We start from the raw sequence: 13,777 nt of genomic DNA, 5'->3' as shown, positions 1-13,777 counted from the left end.
AACTTTGAAGATTGCTGCTAAAAGTGTTTGTTGTTTCATATTCAACAGCAATTCATGTGAGGCTGTTTTAATATTAAATTACATCTGCCAGTCAGTAAAAAATATTTATTGAAACAGACTTAACTTCTGCTCTTACTAGGACACTAAACATTGCAGAGCTGTAAACCAGGGTGCTGGGGGTCTGCAGCTGCTGCTTCAGGGATTTGCTTGACTCATGCCACCCCACGGAACAAAGAACTACAACTCCCATGGAGTCAGATTGTTTCACTTCTTTCCTCCCAGGTTCCAAGTTGAAGGTTCTGTTCCCTGTCAGGAAGCTTTGCATTGAAATGCCAGCATTTCCTAAGCCATTGTGTGAGTGCTGGTATCAAACTCCAAATTATTTCAGAACAATCCTATTCTTTAACTCTCCATTTTTATCTCACTTATTCTGAAACATCTCCCTTGCCCCAAGAGCAAAAACTCCTGAGCAATGTCAGAGCTGCATATCATGGGTTTTCTCTATCAGTAATGTGTTAAATGAAAGGTGCATTAGTAGGATTTTTATTGAGTATCCTGTTGGAATAAGTAGATTCTGTCATGCACCACTGACTCATTTCAATTGGAATACCACAGTTCAGTAAAAGAAAATAATTGAGTCATGGGTTTCTTACTTAAAGTGTGTCTGATATCATCTTTTGCAATAAAATTTTATGAGGGTGAAATGAATTTAGAGAGCTGATTTAATACGGACAGCTCTTTTCCTCTTGTGTTGGGGTGGCTCTCTGAGCCTGAGAAGAAAATAGCAGTTCTGAAAATATTCCCAAAAGATAAGCATTATTGAATTAGAAATATCAATATCTATAGTTAGATATTTTTTCCTGGGTTTTGCAATGCTGTCTACTGAGCAGACAGTCTTGGGTAAGCACACACTGGTTTGCTTCAGATAATTTTATCTGTGTTAGCTCAAACCACTAATTTAAATTTTTAAATGAAACTGGTGGGATATCTATCTATCTGTCTGTCTATTTATCTATCTATCTATCTGTATTTTTATATATGGGGTTTTTTTGGTTTTAAATTTTTTTTAAATCTTTCCTAACCTGAATTAGGAAAACTTTCTCCATCCTGCTGTCTGGACAGATCAGTGCCACTCGAAGCTTCCAGAGGAGGAAAGCTGTTGAGCAGCTGAGAGCAGTGACCTCTCAGTCAGAGTGCATTTTTCAGGAGGGATGTGAACTGGGAACACCTGAGACTTTATAGAGAGGTCAGTGGCCTCATGCAGTCCTGTCTGAAACAGCAGGACATGACTGATACAGAAATGCCAACAAGTGTCCCCAGCATTCCCATGTACTTTAGTACCAGTGAAATGGCATTTTTGCCAGTGTAATACTTTGAGAGAAAGGCACCCATGGCTAAAATAAATGGTAATGGCAGAAGAGCATTTTCTCCCTGATACCAGAAATCTTACAAGGAAGGTAAGACTGGGTTTGAAGAAAAAAAACAGAGCAGAACAGGAAAAAAAAACTAAAGCAAAACCCAAGATAAAACACACAATCTAAAAATTAATTTGTACATTTCTCATTAGATTTGCCTCAGGAGGCTCTTCTGGATAGTGGCTGAGAATCTCTATACAACCCTGAACTGGTAATTTCTAATGTTAATACTAAAAGTGGAGTGCCCACACCAGGCTGGACTTTACAGAAACAAGCCAGGCCTGGGCTGCCTTCTCTGGGCTGGTTTGTTTGACCCAGGAGCAGCTGCAGGGAGGGAACCCCAGTGACAGTGCCTTGAGTAAGGACCTGGTGTAAAAGCTGCTCATAGTTTACACTTCTGTGCCAGCACACAAGCAGTGCTGCTGCAGCCTGCCCTGAGGTGGCACAGCACAGTTTCAGGGGTGTAAACACACCCCCAGCCTGTGTGGAATGCAGATGATGTGGTGTTAGATCTCACTACTGCCCTACATTTGCAGGCTGTGTCCTAGTCTGGATTAGCCAGACTGTAGTGGTTATGTTATCTAATGCTTTTCTCTTGGGTGTCGTTCTGCAGAAGGTTCAGGTGCTGTTTGTGAGCCTCTCTTTGGGACTGAGAGGAATTTGGGGTGGCCTGGCAGAGCAAGAAGGGCTGCAAAGGAGAAGAGCTCGTCTTGGGACCTACATGAAGATTTCAAACAGTGCAGGGGGTGTTAGGAGGTAAAGCTTTGCATCACAGAAGCCACAAGAGTTTTGAGGAGTTGGGTTTAATCTTTTCATTTCCCTGCTCCTTGGTATTGTTTCTCTCCCTGGTCTTTGTGATCCCTCTGTTTACAAAGCAGAGACTGTCTTGGCATCAGTGTGCACCTTCCAGTGATTTCTGGGAGCTTTGGGATAAGGCTTTTGTGAGGAATTTGGAGCTCAGCTGTGCATCACCAGCACATTTTCCTGAATTGAGCTCACTCCATTGCATGTGTGACTTGGGTCAAGTCTGACAGGGGCTGCAGCCCTGGAAGCAGGATGGATGCAGGAATCCTCTCGTACCAAGCTGCTTGAGCACACCAGTGTGAGCCAGGAAAGCTGCAGAAAAACAAGAGATCTCTGCACTAGGAGGCAAGGAGGGGACCAGGACACAGCTGCAATTGTGGGGGATAAAAATGAACCTTCTAGGTTAAAAATTCTTCTTGGGTTCTCACTTTGTTTTTTTTTTTTTTAGCTCCTTCTTTCTAGATTTGAATTTTTTTCTTCTTCCCCTGCTGCACTTATCTTTTTCCCTGCAGCTCCCAGAGCAGGTTCCTGCTTCATTCCTTCAGAGGGGGAACTCCTGTAATTCCAAGCTGCAGAGGTAAACACTTGCTACCTGCCCTGGAGACTCGAGCTGCTGCTGGCAATTAAACGCAGTGAGCAGCTCCCCACTAGTGTAAATAATTGCAGAACAATCAGTACCCCTTCCCTCATCCCAGAGGAAGTGGAATTTCAGCAAAGTAGCATTTAGGTTTTTCTGATGTTTTGCTGCTCCTGTTGGTCTCTAGGAGTTCCTAAAGCTACTCTAAGTACCTCTCCTCTTGTCTTCCTATGGAAAAAAACTTTAATTTCCAGCAGCTTCCATCCTGTTTGACAGCAAGTTCAGCTCAGCCTGGGGACTTTGATCTGCATTGTTCTGGCCAGTCTTGTCCTATTTGTTTAGAATTGCATTCATCTTTGTTTACTAGGGCTCATAAATGATAACATTTCCTCCAGGAATAATCTGGGTGTTGCTGTTGATGTTAATGTATCAGAAGACACTACTGTGTGCTTTCCACTTTTTAATAATTACATAGGTATGAAAATACAACATATACTTAGATTTTTTTTTAACAAAAGAAATATGGAAGTAGCTCCAGTATAAAACAGGGGTAATAATTCTTCTGCCCCTCAAGTGAGGGCTGTAGAGTTTCCTGAGAGGAGTTGACAAATGCAAGTTATCATTGCTGGATTTCCTCTTCCTGTGCAGATACAGCGTTTGGCTGACATGCTCTGAAATGTGTACCAGTCATCAACGTGGTTTCAGCTTCAAGGGTCGTTCAGAAATTCCTTTTTTCAGCTGTTCTGGGGGGAAAAAAAAATTTGCAGAGACCATTGACACCAGAAGGATCTGTCATGACAGTGTTCTCTGTGTTTTGTTGAGAGCCTTTGCAAAAAGGCTCCTGAAATATTAATGGCTTTTTGCTTTGTGAGACATCACATTGCAGTGGAACAGGCTCAGTGTCCTCTCTGTGTTCCCAAAACACACGTGGTTCAGAGGCCTTTTATATATTTTAATACAAATTGGCTGGTTGAGTGGTCTGTATTCTCCCAGAGGAGCCAAAACTCACTTCATGGATCAAGAAAATAAAGGGCTGTAAGGCAATTTACCATTCAGGCTATTGTGGAGGAGGGTGATTTAAAACGTTGTAGTGGCTTGGAAAAAAGGAAAACCCAAAGCAGTGATTGAAAGGCCTGAAATGACTGAGTTAATGTGACAACTCTCCTTCCCTCAGCTGGGTGTGTTGCAGGGTGATTGTGCACAGTTAATGTCTGTGGAGCTCAGTGGTACCTGTTTGCTGGACTTGCTTTGAAATTAAGAGTGAGACATCATTTATTTAATAGGGATCATTAAAGAAATACTTTCTGATGAAGCAAGTGAGATGTTAAACACTTTTCAGGTGAACCATTTACTTATGTAATTATCTCTTGTTAACATTACAATAAATGTTTCTCCAGGGAGTTTAGCCCATCATGAAATGCAATTAATTTTCAAATACTCTTCAGCAGCAATTGAGATACTAGAGACTGAAATCCCTAGTCAGTGTGTAGGTTCTTAAACTTCCCTGCTGAAGGGAAACAGCTTCAGCTCAGCTGATTGTGGAGTTGTTAAATTCTCTGATTTTTAAGTGTTTCATTTGGGCCTATCACAAGTGTGGAGTGCTGGGCTTGATACCCAGGCTGTTGCCTGATATCTCTCTGTGCTTTCCAGAGCACTGAGGAGGTTCAGGATGCTGTTCTTGAACTTAAGCCCAGCACTGGGTGAGGATGGAGGAGTTAAAATGCAGTAATTTCACAATTACAAGCTGCACCTGATTATAAGCCGCACATTACAATACAAAGTGTGATAAAAGGTATCTGTTCTATCACCATCTGTTGAGGGTGGGGGCAGTGATCCTGATCTCCGTGGGAGATATTCTGCTAATGGGCCATCCATTGAAACCAGGCAGGGCATTGTTCTTTATCTTTTCACAACCCATCCTTCCTCCAGCCAGTCATTTTCTGCTCATGGCCATTGAGTCCCACTGTGGGACTGATAAAATTACTGCATCCCATTGGGAGTTGCTCCAGCCAGGGGGAAGAGCCCAACATTTCTTACCAAGATAAAAACAGAGTTTTTGGGACACTAAGGGAGCCCCTTTCTCCACTGGACTCCAGAGGAAAACCGGATTTCTCCACATCACCACTGGAGCTCCGGAGGGAAACTGTACCTTGTACAGGAGCACTGCTCCAACTGAGCCACATCTGTCACTGCAGGAGGATGCAGCCACCATGGAATGGGACTGCTGCCAACACCCTGCCTGATGGGTGTCAGGTTGTACTCTGACTGTGTCAGGGTTTGGGGTTTGTTTCTTTGTAGTACTGTATTTCTATTTTAATTTCCCTAGTAAAGAACTGTTATTCCCAATTCCCATATCTTTGCCTGAGAGCCCCTTGATTTCAAAATTATAATAATTTGGAGGGAGGGGCTTTACATTCTCCATTTCAAAGAGAAGCTCCTGCCTTTCTCATCAGACACCTGTCCTCCAAACTAAAACAGCAACTTTTCATTCTTTGTCCATATATAAGCCGCACCTGATTATAAGCTGCACTTTGGGTTCGGACCAAAATTTTAGTCAAAATGGTGCGGCTTATAATCGTGAAATTACTGTACTCTTGGTTTCTGTCTGGGATTCCAGTTACTGTGTGATACCAGCTGGGGCTCACAGCCAGCTGTGTTGCTATTTGTCCGCGTGTAAAATGGGAATAACACAAATCTCGTGTCTCTGAGGTGTAATGTGGAGGTGTGTAAGTGGAAGGGACTGGTTGGTGATTTTATCCTCTGGGGACAGCATTGTCCTGCTTAGGGTTACTTAATTCACTTTCTAACCAAAATGTTGTTACAGTCACTTTTGTTCCAAGTCTTCCTAGTGGGCTGATAAAATAAAATAATGTGTGAAATTCCACCTTCTACAACTGCTTGGTCCAACAACTTGGGAAGCTTTTAGAGAATAGATGGATTTACCAGAGCCTGCAGTTTCCAGATGAATTGCTGGTGTGGCTGAACAGAGCCAGATTTTTAAATGGGAAAAGGAGCAAAGTGATGTTGTTAGCCCTCACCTATGCCAAGCAGACCTGGTTCTGCAGCTGGCTCTGGTTTTTTTGGGCCCCAGTGCAGATACTGTTGCAGCCGCTGTGGATTTCAAGGGACAGATGGGCTGGAGTAGAGAAGGGCTTACAGCCGCTGTGGAGGCTTCCAGCCCCGGCTGCTCCCAGATCCCAGGCAGTGCAACCTGCAAATCTCACGTATTTAGAGGTTGAAGAAGAGGAAGAGCTTTTATCCTTTCATGCTTGCAAAATCCAATGTAGGAAAGCTCTTGCCACTGATACTGTCTCTTCATAGCAAACAAATAAAACCACTTTGGTTGAATCTGTGCATTTTCCTGAGGCTTTCTCCTCAGCTGGGGTAAAGAGGAAAGGAGGCTTTATTTACAGATGTTGCTTTCAGAATGAGCCTAGCATTGTGGTATTATCTGTAAATACATCTTTGGGCATCAGGCATCTTTCCATTTATTTAGAAACAGGAGATAAAGACTATCTGACATGGAGTGAATTCCTGCACTCCTTTTTGTTGCCTGGGACTACATACGCGGTTTAAAATGAGTCCGAATCTGCTGTTATATCACCCTGTTGCTTCCAGCAGAATACTCGTATTTTATTTTTTTTTTTTGACCTACAAATCTTGGTCCTCACTGTTTACACTGACCTCTAAACATAAGAGACCAGAATGCTCTGGGTTTTCTGCTTTGTTCCTGGATGTGCCTCTGAGATTGAACGTGGTGGGATTGGGGTCTGAGCTCCTGGAGCTGTTTGGACGTTCCCTGTAAATACAGGACAGCCCCTGGGTTTCAGCAGTGTGGATTTTGTAAGCACCTACACACAGATCACAGTCAGATCATTATGTTGATCCAAACCATTTTGTAATCCTCTACAATCTGGGTTTAGAGACTGTTATTAGTGTCACAAATAAAAGCTTGTGACTTCTTTAGTTCTCGGGATAAAAGAAGCCATGTACTTTCAGGGAATTACATATTAAAATCAAAGCAACATAAACATGTGGGAGTTTGAGGATAGTTATCCCACTTTTCAAGACTGAGCCCTGAATTTGTATGAATGCAAGAGAGAAACTGGTTAATTTTTATTTCATAATTGACCATGTACTGACAAAGCAGAGCTAAGCCAGGACGACAAGGCACGAAAGAGTCTTTTAAAAATCTTACTCAGTAACTTGAAGCTTTAAATATGACTCAAAAAAGCATATCTATTTGGATTTTTTTTCTGCTGTTTTTTTTTTAAAAACTGAACATGTAAGAAGGAAAACTTTTTGCCCAGATGGATTTAGAAAGGGGTAGAAAGATACTTATTAGAAAGGGGTAGAAAGGTACTTAAGAGTTCTATTTTCTCACAAACTGTTTCTTAAGCTCATAAAAAGCCTCTTTAGAACGATCCTGACAGAAAGTGATTTCAGAATGATCCTACAGAAAGTGATTTCAGAATGATCCCGACAGAAAGTGATTTCAGAATGATCCCAACACAAAGTGATTTCAGCTCCCGTTACATCCTGTGTGTAATGGATATCTTGCCGTTACAAACAGCCTCCATCCTGGGAGGGGAAGCAGGAGGGTGTGGGAAGGACAGCAGACGTGTCTGTGATGGACACGGGGCTCTGTGGGTGCCCCTGCCCAGCCAGCCCCCAGGACTGACGGCAGCCTGGTCCCTGCAGGTACCTGAAGGAGTTCCGCACGGAGCAGTGCCCGCTCTTCGTGCAGCACAAGTGCACCCAGCACCGGCCCTACACCTGCTTCCACTGGCACTTTGTGAACCAGCGCCGGCGCAGGTCCATCCGCCGCCGCGACGGCACCTTCAACTACAGCCCCGACATCTACTGCACCAAGTACGACGAGACCACGGGCATCTGCCCCGAAGGAGATGAGTGAGTAAAGGCTGCACCCTGCTTTTCAGCCTTTAGGCTTTTGGGATCAGGCCAGGTGATGCTTCCAGCCAGATGAGGCAAGTCAGCAGTAAAGCAGCTTTGTCACATACGTAACATGAGAGCAGCCTGTGTGCTCCAGGCTTGCTGCACAGACAGTGCTGAGGGTGGCTTAGATGGGAATTCAGCTCTTGGGAACTCGTTGTGCCCATGAGCTTCAGCATCTTCAGCAAAGCTGAAGTGGGAAAAACAGCTCAATGAGACAAATGGGTTTGGAAACACTCTGTTCTCTATGTCCCTGACTCTCAGCTCTTTCTCACTAGCAGGGTAAGTTAGTTTTCTGTAGATTGAAGAAAGAGGAGGAACTTTGTCTGCCCCCTGAGTTATCTGTCCCAGCTTTTTAATTCATATCAGTTTATTTTGTCTTTCTGAACTTTTAAGATGCCAGTAGAGAACCAAGAGGTACACAGAAAAAGGCAACATGAGGAGGAGTTTGGGTTTTTTGGGTGCTCTTCCCCCATGATTGCAGTAGGGGCAAAACCACAAATATTTCTGCTATGTGTGTGGCAGACCCCAGCAATTAAGGGGTTAACCTGCTAATATAACTTTAACCATGTGACAAATATGGGATAAATAGTGTAGCCAAACTGTGGTCAAATATGGAGAGTGTTTTATAGAGACATGCTGTAAAAAGATGGAATTTCAGTTCCCTTTTGTGGTGCCAGTATAAACATACAAAACTGCTATTTATTGGCAAAACTTTTTTATTTTTCAACTTGATTAAGTAAAGTTTCTGTGACTACAACAGAATAGAATAGTCCCTCAGGCCTCAGTTTCAATACTTTCTTCCTTACTAGAAGAGATCTGGAAGGAACTAGAAATGGGATGTTTGTGGGCTTTGGCTTCTAGATCACTGGTAAACACATGGCTCAAACTCAGTGAATGAAAGCTGTTGTCATCTAGGAAGCTTTGCTCATTTATATTTTTACCTTACTGCTGCAATATCTGAACTTTTCTCCTTCCATCTTGTTATATTTCTGTTTTATTTCTCAATGTAGATTGTTGTTTTGCCTAAAAGGGGAAACAAAACAAGTTAAAATGATAGTTTTAGATTTGTTCTTCCTTGTCCCACATCCTTACTCTTTTTCAGATCCCTGACAGCCACTCATCCGGAATAATAAGTTGCTGGTGGATTAATAATCCAGGTTTCTTTTAGGGAGGGAAACTCTTACATCCTTTGTAGTGACAGGTTTGGGTATTCTCTGAAGCGTTGGAAGGCACAGCACAAGAGAAGGGGCAGAGTTAGCAAAGCTGGTGCCAACTGCAGCATCTTCTCTCAGCAAAGTGTCTTCTGCTAGTTGAATCCTGTCTGTTCCTCCCCTCCTTCCTTCCTCAGGTGTCCCTTCTTGCATAGAACTACTGGAGACACAGAGAGGAGGTATCACCTGCGCTACTACAAAACTGGAATCTGCATCCATGAGACAGACTCCAAGGGAAACTGCACCAAGAACGGAGTGCACTGCGCCTTCGCTCACGGGCCCCATGACCTGCGCTCCCCCGTGTACGACATCAGGTCAGTGGAGTTGGGGCTCCTGGGAAAAGGGGCATTTCTGTACCCAAATCAAAAAGAGATGATGGAAAAGGTAATTTTTGTACCCAAGTGAAAATGAGAGGATTGAGGGACAGTGCTGTTTCAACCTGAAATGAAGGGATGGTGAGATATCCCTTCCTAATAAGGCAAATGTAAAACATCTCCAGGGAGGATTCTTAAAATGGGGGAAGGGATCACACTTTGGAAACTGATGGAGGGGTCAAAACAGTGCATCTAGAATTCCCAGGGAATGAAGATGTATTTTTATTGCAGTTGCTGTTCAGCTGAAGATGTTCTGACAAAACATGCATGGCTGAAATGCACCCACTTAGCAAATGCTCCAGTATGTCAGTTTTTATACACATTTATCTGACTCTTCCTCTACTCAGTCTGTTTGTTCACTTAACTCTGTCCCTGAAGAGAGCTTCAGGCGATGGAAGCTTTACAGAATGGTCAGACAACATCTGAAGGAGGCATTGAGGGTCAGTCTGCAGTCGCTGCCAGCCATGCCATGATAGAGAAAATACTCAGTGAGGAGCCAAGGTGGCAAGGTGAGTGTCACTGGGAGTCTGGGAAAGTTTGGTCTGTGAAGTGCCTGCTCCTGGCCAAAACTTTTCTGTAGTAAAAACTTTTCTGTGGTCATTTCTTTTGACTCATGGGTTGTTTTTTTTTGCAGATACAACGTATGTGTTGGGAAATTACAAGACAGAGCAGTGTAAGAAACCCCCCCGGCTCTGTCGCCAGGGTTATGCCTGTCCCTACTACCACAATAGCAAAGACAGGAGAAGAAGTCCAAGAAAACACAAATACAGGTGCTGTGATCCTGGATATTGTACTTCCCAGCTGAGTGGTGCAGGAGGCAGGATTTTGACCACTGGATAGTTGTTTTTAGTGTGTCTCCAAGCCATGATGGAGTGTTATTTCTTCCTAGCAGAAAAATAAACTAAACAGGAAGTTTTCCTGTATATAGCAACCACTACTTTAATAAATGAATTGTTAAACCATATTACAACTCTGATTTTATAGCAAAGAGAACCTGTGTCTGGCTTCCCCTTACCACATAAACTTCTGCTTTAGAAAGCAGTGCAGGGAAGAGAAAACAAAAGAAAGTTTTAATCCCCATCTAAAAACAATCTCACACCACAATGTGTTCATGGTGAAGGATTCAGAATCATCAGGCTGCTTGTTGTGTGTGCCTGGTGATGGGGATCATGAGGAGGGACTGTAGCTGGACATGCATTCCTAACCAGCTGCTGAAGGCTCTGCTTTTGAGGCACCAGGGTGTTCTGTCACTCAGCTGTCGCTGGAGTTTTCAGCGTGCTGTGTCTCCCTGAACGCATTTCATCCAAATTATAGGCCCTCATTTCCTCCAACACAACAGAGCTTTTGTTGTGCTCTCAGTGGGGCTTTTCCTTAGTTCCTTTTTGAAAAACGTTGGAGCAGACCAGAAAGCCAGGAGAGAAAATATCAGGGATGTTCTCGCTTTTCTTCCCCACCCCCAGCATTCACAGAAATTTTAGAATTGGCACTGAAATTCCATATTTTAAAAAATTAAATAGGCAGCAATCAAAGGAATGTTAATCTCAATGCTTTAAGGAGAAGTAGAACCATTAGGGCAGTCTTCAGGCAGCAGCTATGTGCTTTTTGCCCCTCTCTGGGCCCTTGGGGAAGGGAAGAGGTGAAAGCTTCTCTGCTGCTCTGTGCTCACTCCTGTGTTTTCCCTACCCCAGCTGATGTGGCTGTGCTGGTGCTGCTGTCTGCTTCCCTCTGCTGTTGTTTGAGGGAATGGTTAAGAGCATAAAGAGCAGGGGAAGTAGGTCACAGCAAAAATTCAGATCTGGAAAAAGGAACTGTTCTTGGCTGGGAGAAAGAAAACGGACTTGCCTTTTCCCCAGTGACCTGACTCAGCCTCTTTTCTACATGGCCACACTATAAACCTGGAAACATACTGCTGTAAGGGTATTATGTGTTTTAGGATTAGCCAATTAACTTCTTAGCTTTCTATGAAGGTGCAGTTCCAAAACAGAAACCAGACCCAGCGTCTCTGACACTAATCACATCAGCTGCTAATATTGTTATTCTGGTTCAAGTTGTATTTCGTTTCCAATAGAGAATTAAGCCATGTGTTTTTTCATTGGGAAATTGGAAGAAGGGGGAGAAGATGCAATAGCAGCTGGCTGGGGGCTGGGGAAGCAGCAGCAAAAGCAGATTGTACAGCTGAGGGTGGGCAGCCAAACCTGCCCCTGACTGAGGAATTTTAACATCATGGAATGCTTTGGGTTGGAAGGGACCTTAAAGCTCTTCTTGTTCCACTCCCTACCATGGGCAGGGACACCTTCCACTAGCCCAGGGTGCTCCAAGCCCCATCCAGCCTGGCCTTGGGCACTTCCAGGGATCCTGGGGCAGCCACAGCTTTTCTGGGCACCCTGTGCTAAGGCCTCCCCACCTTCACAGGGAGCAATTTCTCCCTTGTATTTAATCTATTTTCCATTTAAAGCCATTCCCACTTGTCCTGGTGCTCCAGGTCCTTGTCCCAAGCCCTTTCCAGCTCTCCTGGAGCCCCTTTAGGCACTGGAAGGGGCTCTGAGGTCTCCCTGGAGCCTTCTCTTTTCCAGGCTGAGCATCCCAGTGCTCCCAGCCAGGCTGCAGAGCAGAGGGACCCTCAGAGCACCTTTTTGGCTCTCTCTGGACTTGCTCCAGCAGGTCCACATCCTTCTGATATCCAACAGAGCTGGATGCAGTCCTCCAGGAGTGGATCAGAGTGGGGGAAACACCTCCCTCCACCTGCCCAAAGCTCAGAGCAGGTCTGTGAGCCTGATTTCTTCTCCTGCTCCCTTTTATCCACAGATCTTCACCGTGCCCCAGTGTGAAACACGGGGACGAGTGGGGAGATCCCAGTAAGTGTGAAAATGGAGACTCCTGCCAGTACTGCCACACTCGCACAGAGCAGCAGTTCCATCCAGAGGTACAGTAACTCCTCACCCCACTGGGAGAGGCAAAAGCATTCCAGTCTTACAAAGTAAATGACTGTGCCAGGTGGGAGAGGATGTGGGCTGCTTGTAGTGTGGTCCTGGGATGCAGAGAAGCTGCATGTTGGGAGTAAGCTGCAATTCAGCTGCTAAACAGAATAGATTGTATGGGAGGAGGTAAGAAAAGTGGGGGAAAACTCGAGTGTAGGAGCAGTCTCAGGTGTGGGGGTCCTTTGGAAAGCACAATGTGGGTCTGCATGTGAGCAAACAGCATCTGTTTCCTTGACTAAGAGTTTGTGGTTCATGTTGGCAGCACTAAACACCACCAAGCTCTTAGCTGTGAGCATGCCCAGAGCATTCCAGTATCCTTACAGAAAGTGTAATTAAGACCTTCTCGTAGTCTGCTTCATGTTACAGTGTTGAAAAGCTTTGTGGGGCCCGTATCTGCACAGTAACCATTGTCACCGCCTGTCAAACTGGGGGGAAAGGGAATAAGCCATTTGCTACAGTCCTTGTCAATGGTTTGTTATTTTCCTTGCAAACATGTGGCTGCAACTTTCTGTGCTGTCATCTGTCAGCTGTTTCCTACCTTTTGCTATTTGTAATGTCCATGGAGCTTCCAGTGAGTCTGAGGGACTTCATGGCAGATGGTGACCTTTGGGTGAGCTGGTGTGTGGTGGGTTGGTCTCTGGGTGAACTCTAGCTCTCATGGGCATATTTTGGTGTTTCCACAGCTACAGTGGGTTTTCCTTTCATTGAAGCAAAGCACTGAAATGGTCACCCTGAGCTCTGCTGGCCTTTGCACCTCTTATCTGCGTCTCTACCTTGCTGTCAAATTTCTTCATAATACTTCTGTACCTGGTGGTCACTGTTATTTTCTGTTCATTTCTGTTTGGTGTTTTTGTTTTGTTTTGTTTTTTTCCCATCCTTAGATCTACAAATCCACCAAATGCAATGATATGCAGCAGTCTGGCAGCTGTCCCCGAGGACCCTTCTGTGCCTTTGCACACGTAGAACGTACGTGCACTACTCCTCTTATCTTTCCTGGGTGTTTGAGCTATGGAAAGTTTCTGACCAAGGGAGTTTAAATGTAGAGCTGCAAAACTCTGTGAAGGGTTAAACTTTGATTTCTGTAAAACTCTGCTGGTGTGGGAGGTGCTGGCAGAGCTGGAGGCAGTAGGTGGTCTGTAGGACTCAGCCTTTAGCTCTCACTGCTCTGTCTCTTGGAGGATCTCCCTCTGTCCCCTCTCTCCTGCTCAGTTCTCTGGGTGTCACTTCAGGAGGATGGAAGTGGAGAAAGCTGCTTCTCTTCTGCACATGGATGAACTAGCTAAATTGCCAAGTGTCATATCTTTAAAAGCTGAAGATAAAATTGCTGATTGTAGATAGTTTGTGGATCCATTTTTAAAAAAAAGCTATTTTACTCTTTATGAGGTTTTACTTAGAGGTTAAATCTTTAAGTCAAGTTGGAGAAGAAAAATATGCAGCTTTTTTTTTTTTTTTTACTGCTTTA

General features: G+C 44.3%; 1 protein-coding gene across 9 annotated transcripts in view; it reads left to right on the top strand.

Annotated features, from left to right (window-relative positions):
- Window positions 1-13,777, top strand: part of UNK (unk zinc finger) — a 44,309-nt gene that overhangs the window by 11,353 nt on the left and 19,179 nt on the right. For all 9 annotated transcript variants that reach the window (XM_033076462.1, XM_033076456.1, XM_033076460.1 and 6 more), the window contains exons 2-7: window positions 7,498-7,707; window positions 9,101-9,277; window positions 9,716-9,846; window positions 9,972-10,107; window positions 12,143-12,260; window positions 13,197-13,281. In XM_033076462.1, the coding sequence (XP_032932353.1) occupies window positions 7,498-7,707; window positions 9,101-9,277; window positions 9,716-9,846; window positions 9,972-10,107; window positions 12,143-12,260; window positions 13,197-13,281 (857 nt within the window). The remainder of the gene's footprint in view (window positions 1-7,497; window positions 7,708-9,100; window positions 9,278-9,715; window positions 9,847-9,971; window positions 10,108-12,142; window positions 12,261-13,196; window positions 13,282-13,777) is intronic.

The sequence above is a fragment of the Catharus ustulatus genome, chromosome 20 (genome assembly GCF_009819885.2).
Source record: "Catharus ustulatus isolate bCatUst1 chromosome 20, bCatUst1.pri.v2, whole genome shotgun sequence".
NCBI classification, from domain to species: Eukaryota; Metazoa; Chordata; class Aves; order Passeriformes; family Turdidae; genus Catharus; species Catharus ustulatus.
This window is presented reverse-complemented; position numbering and strand designations above follow the sequence as displayed.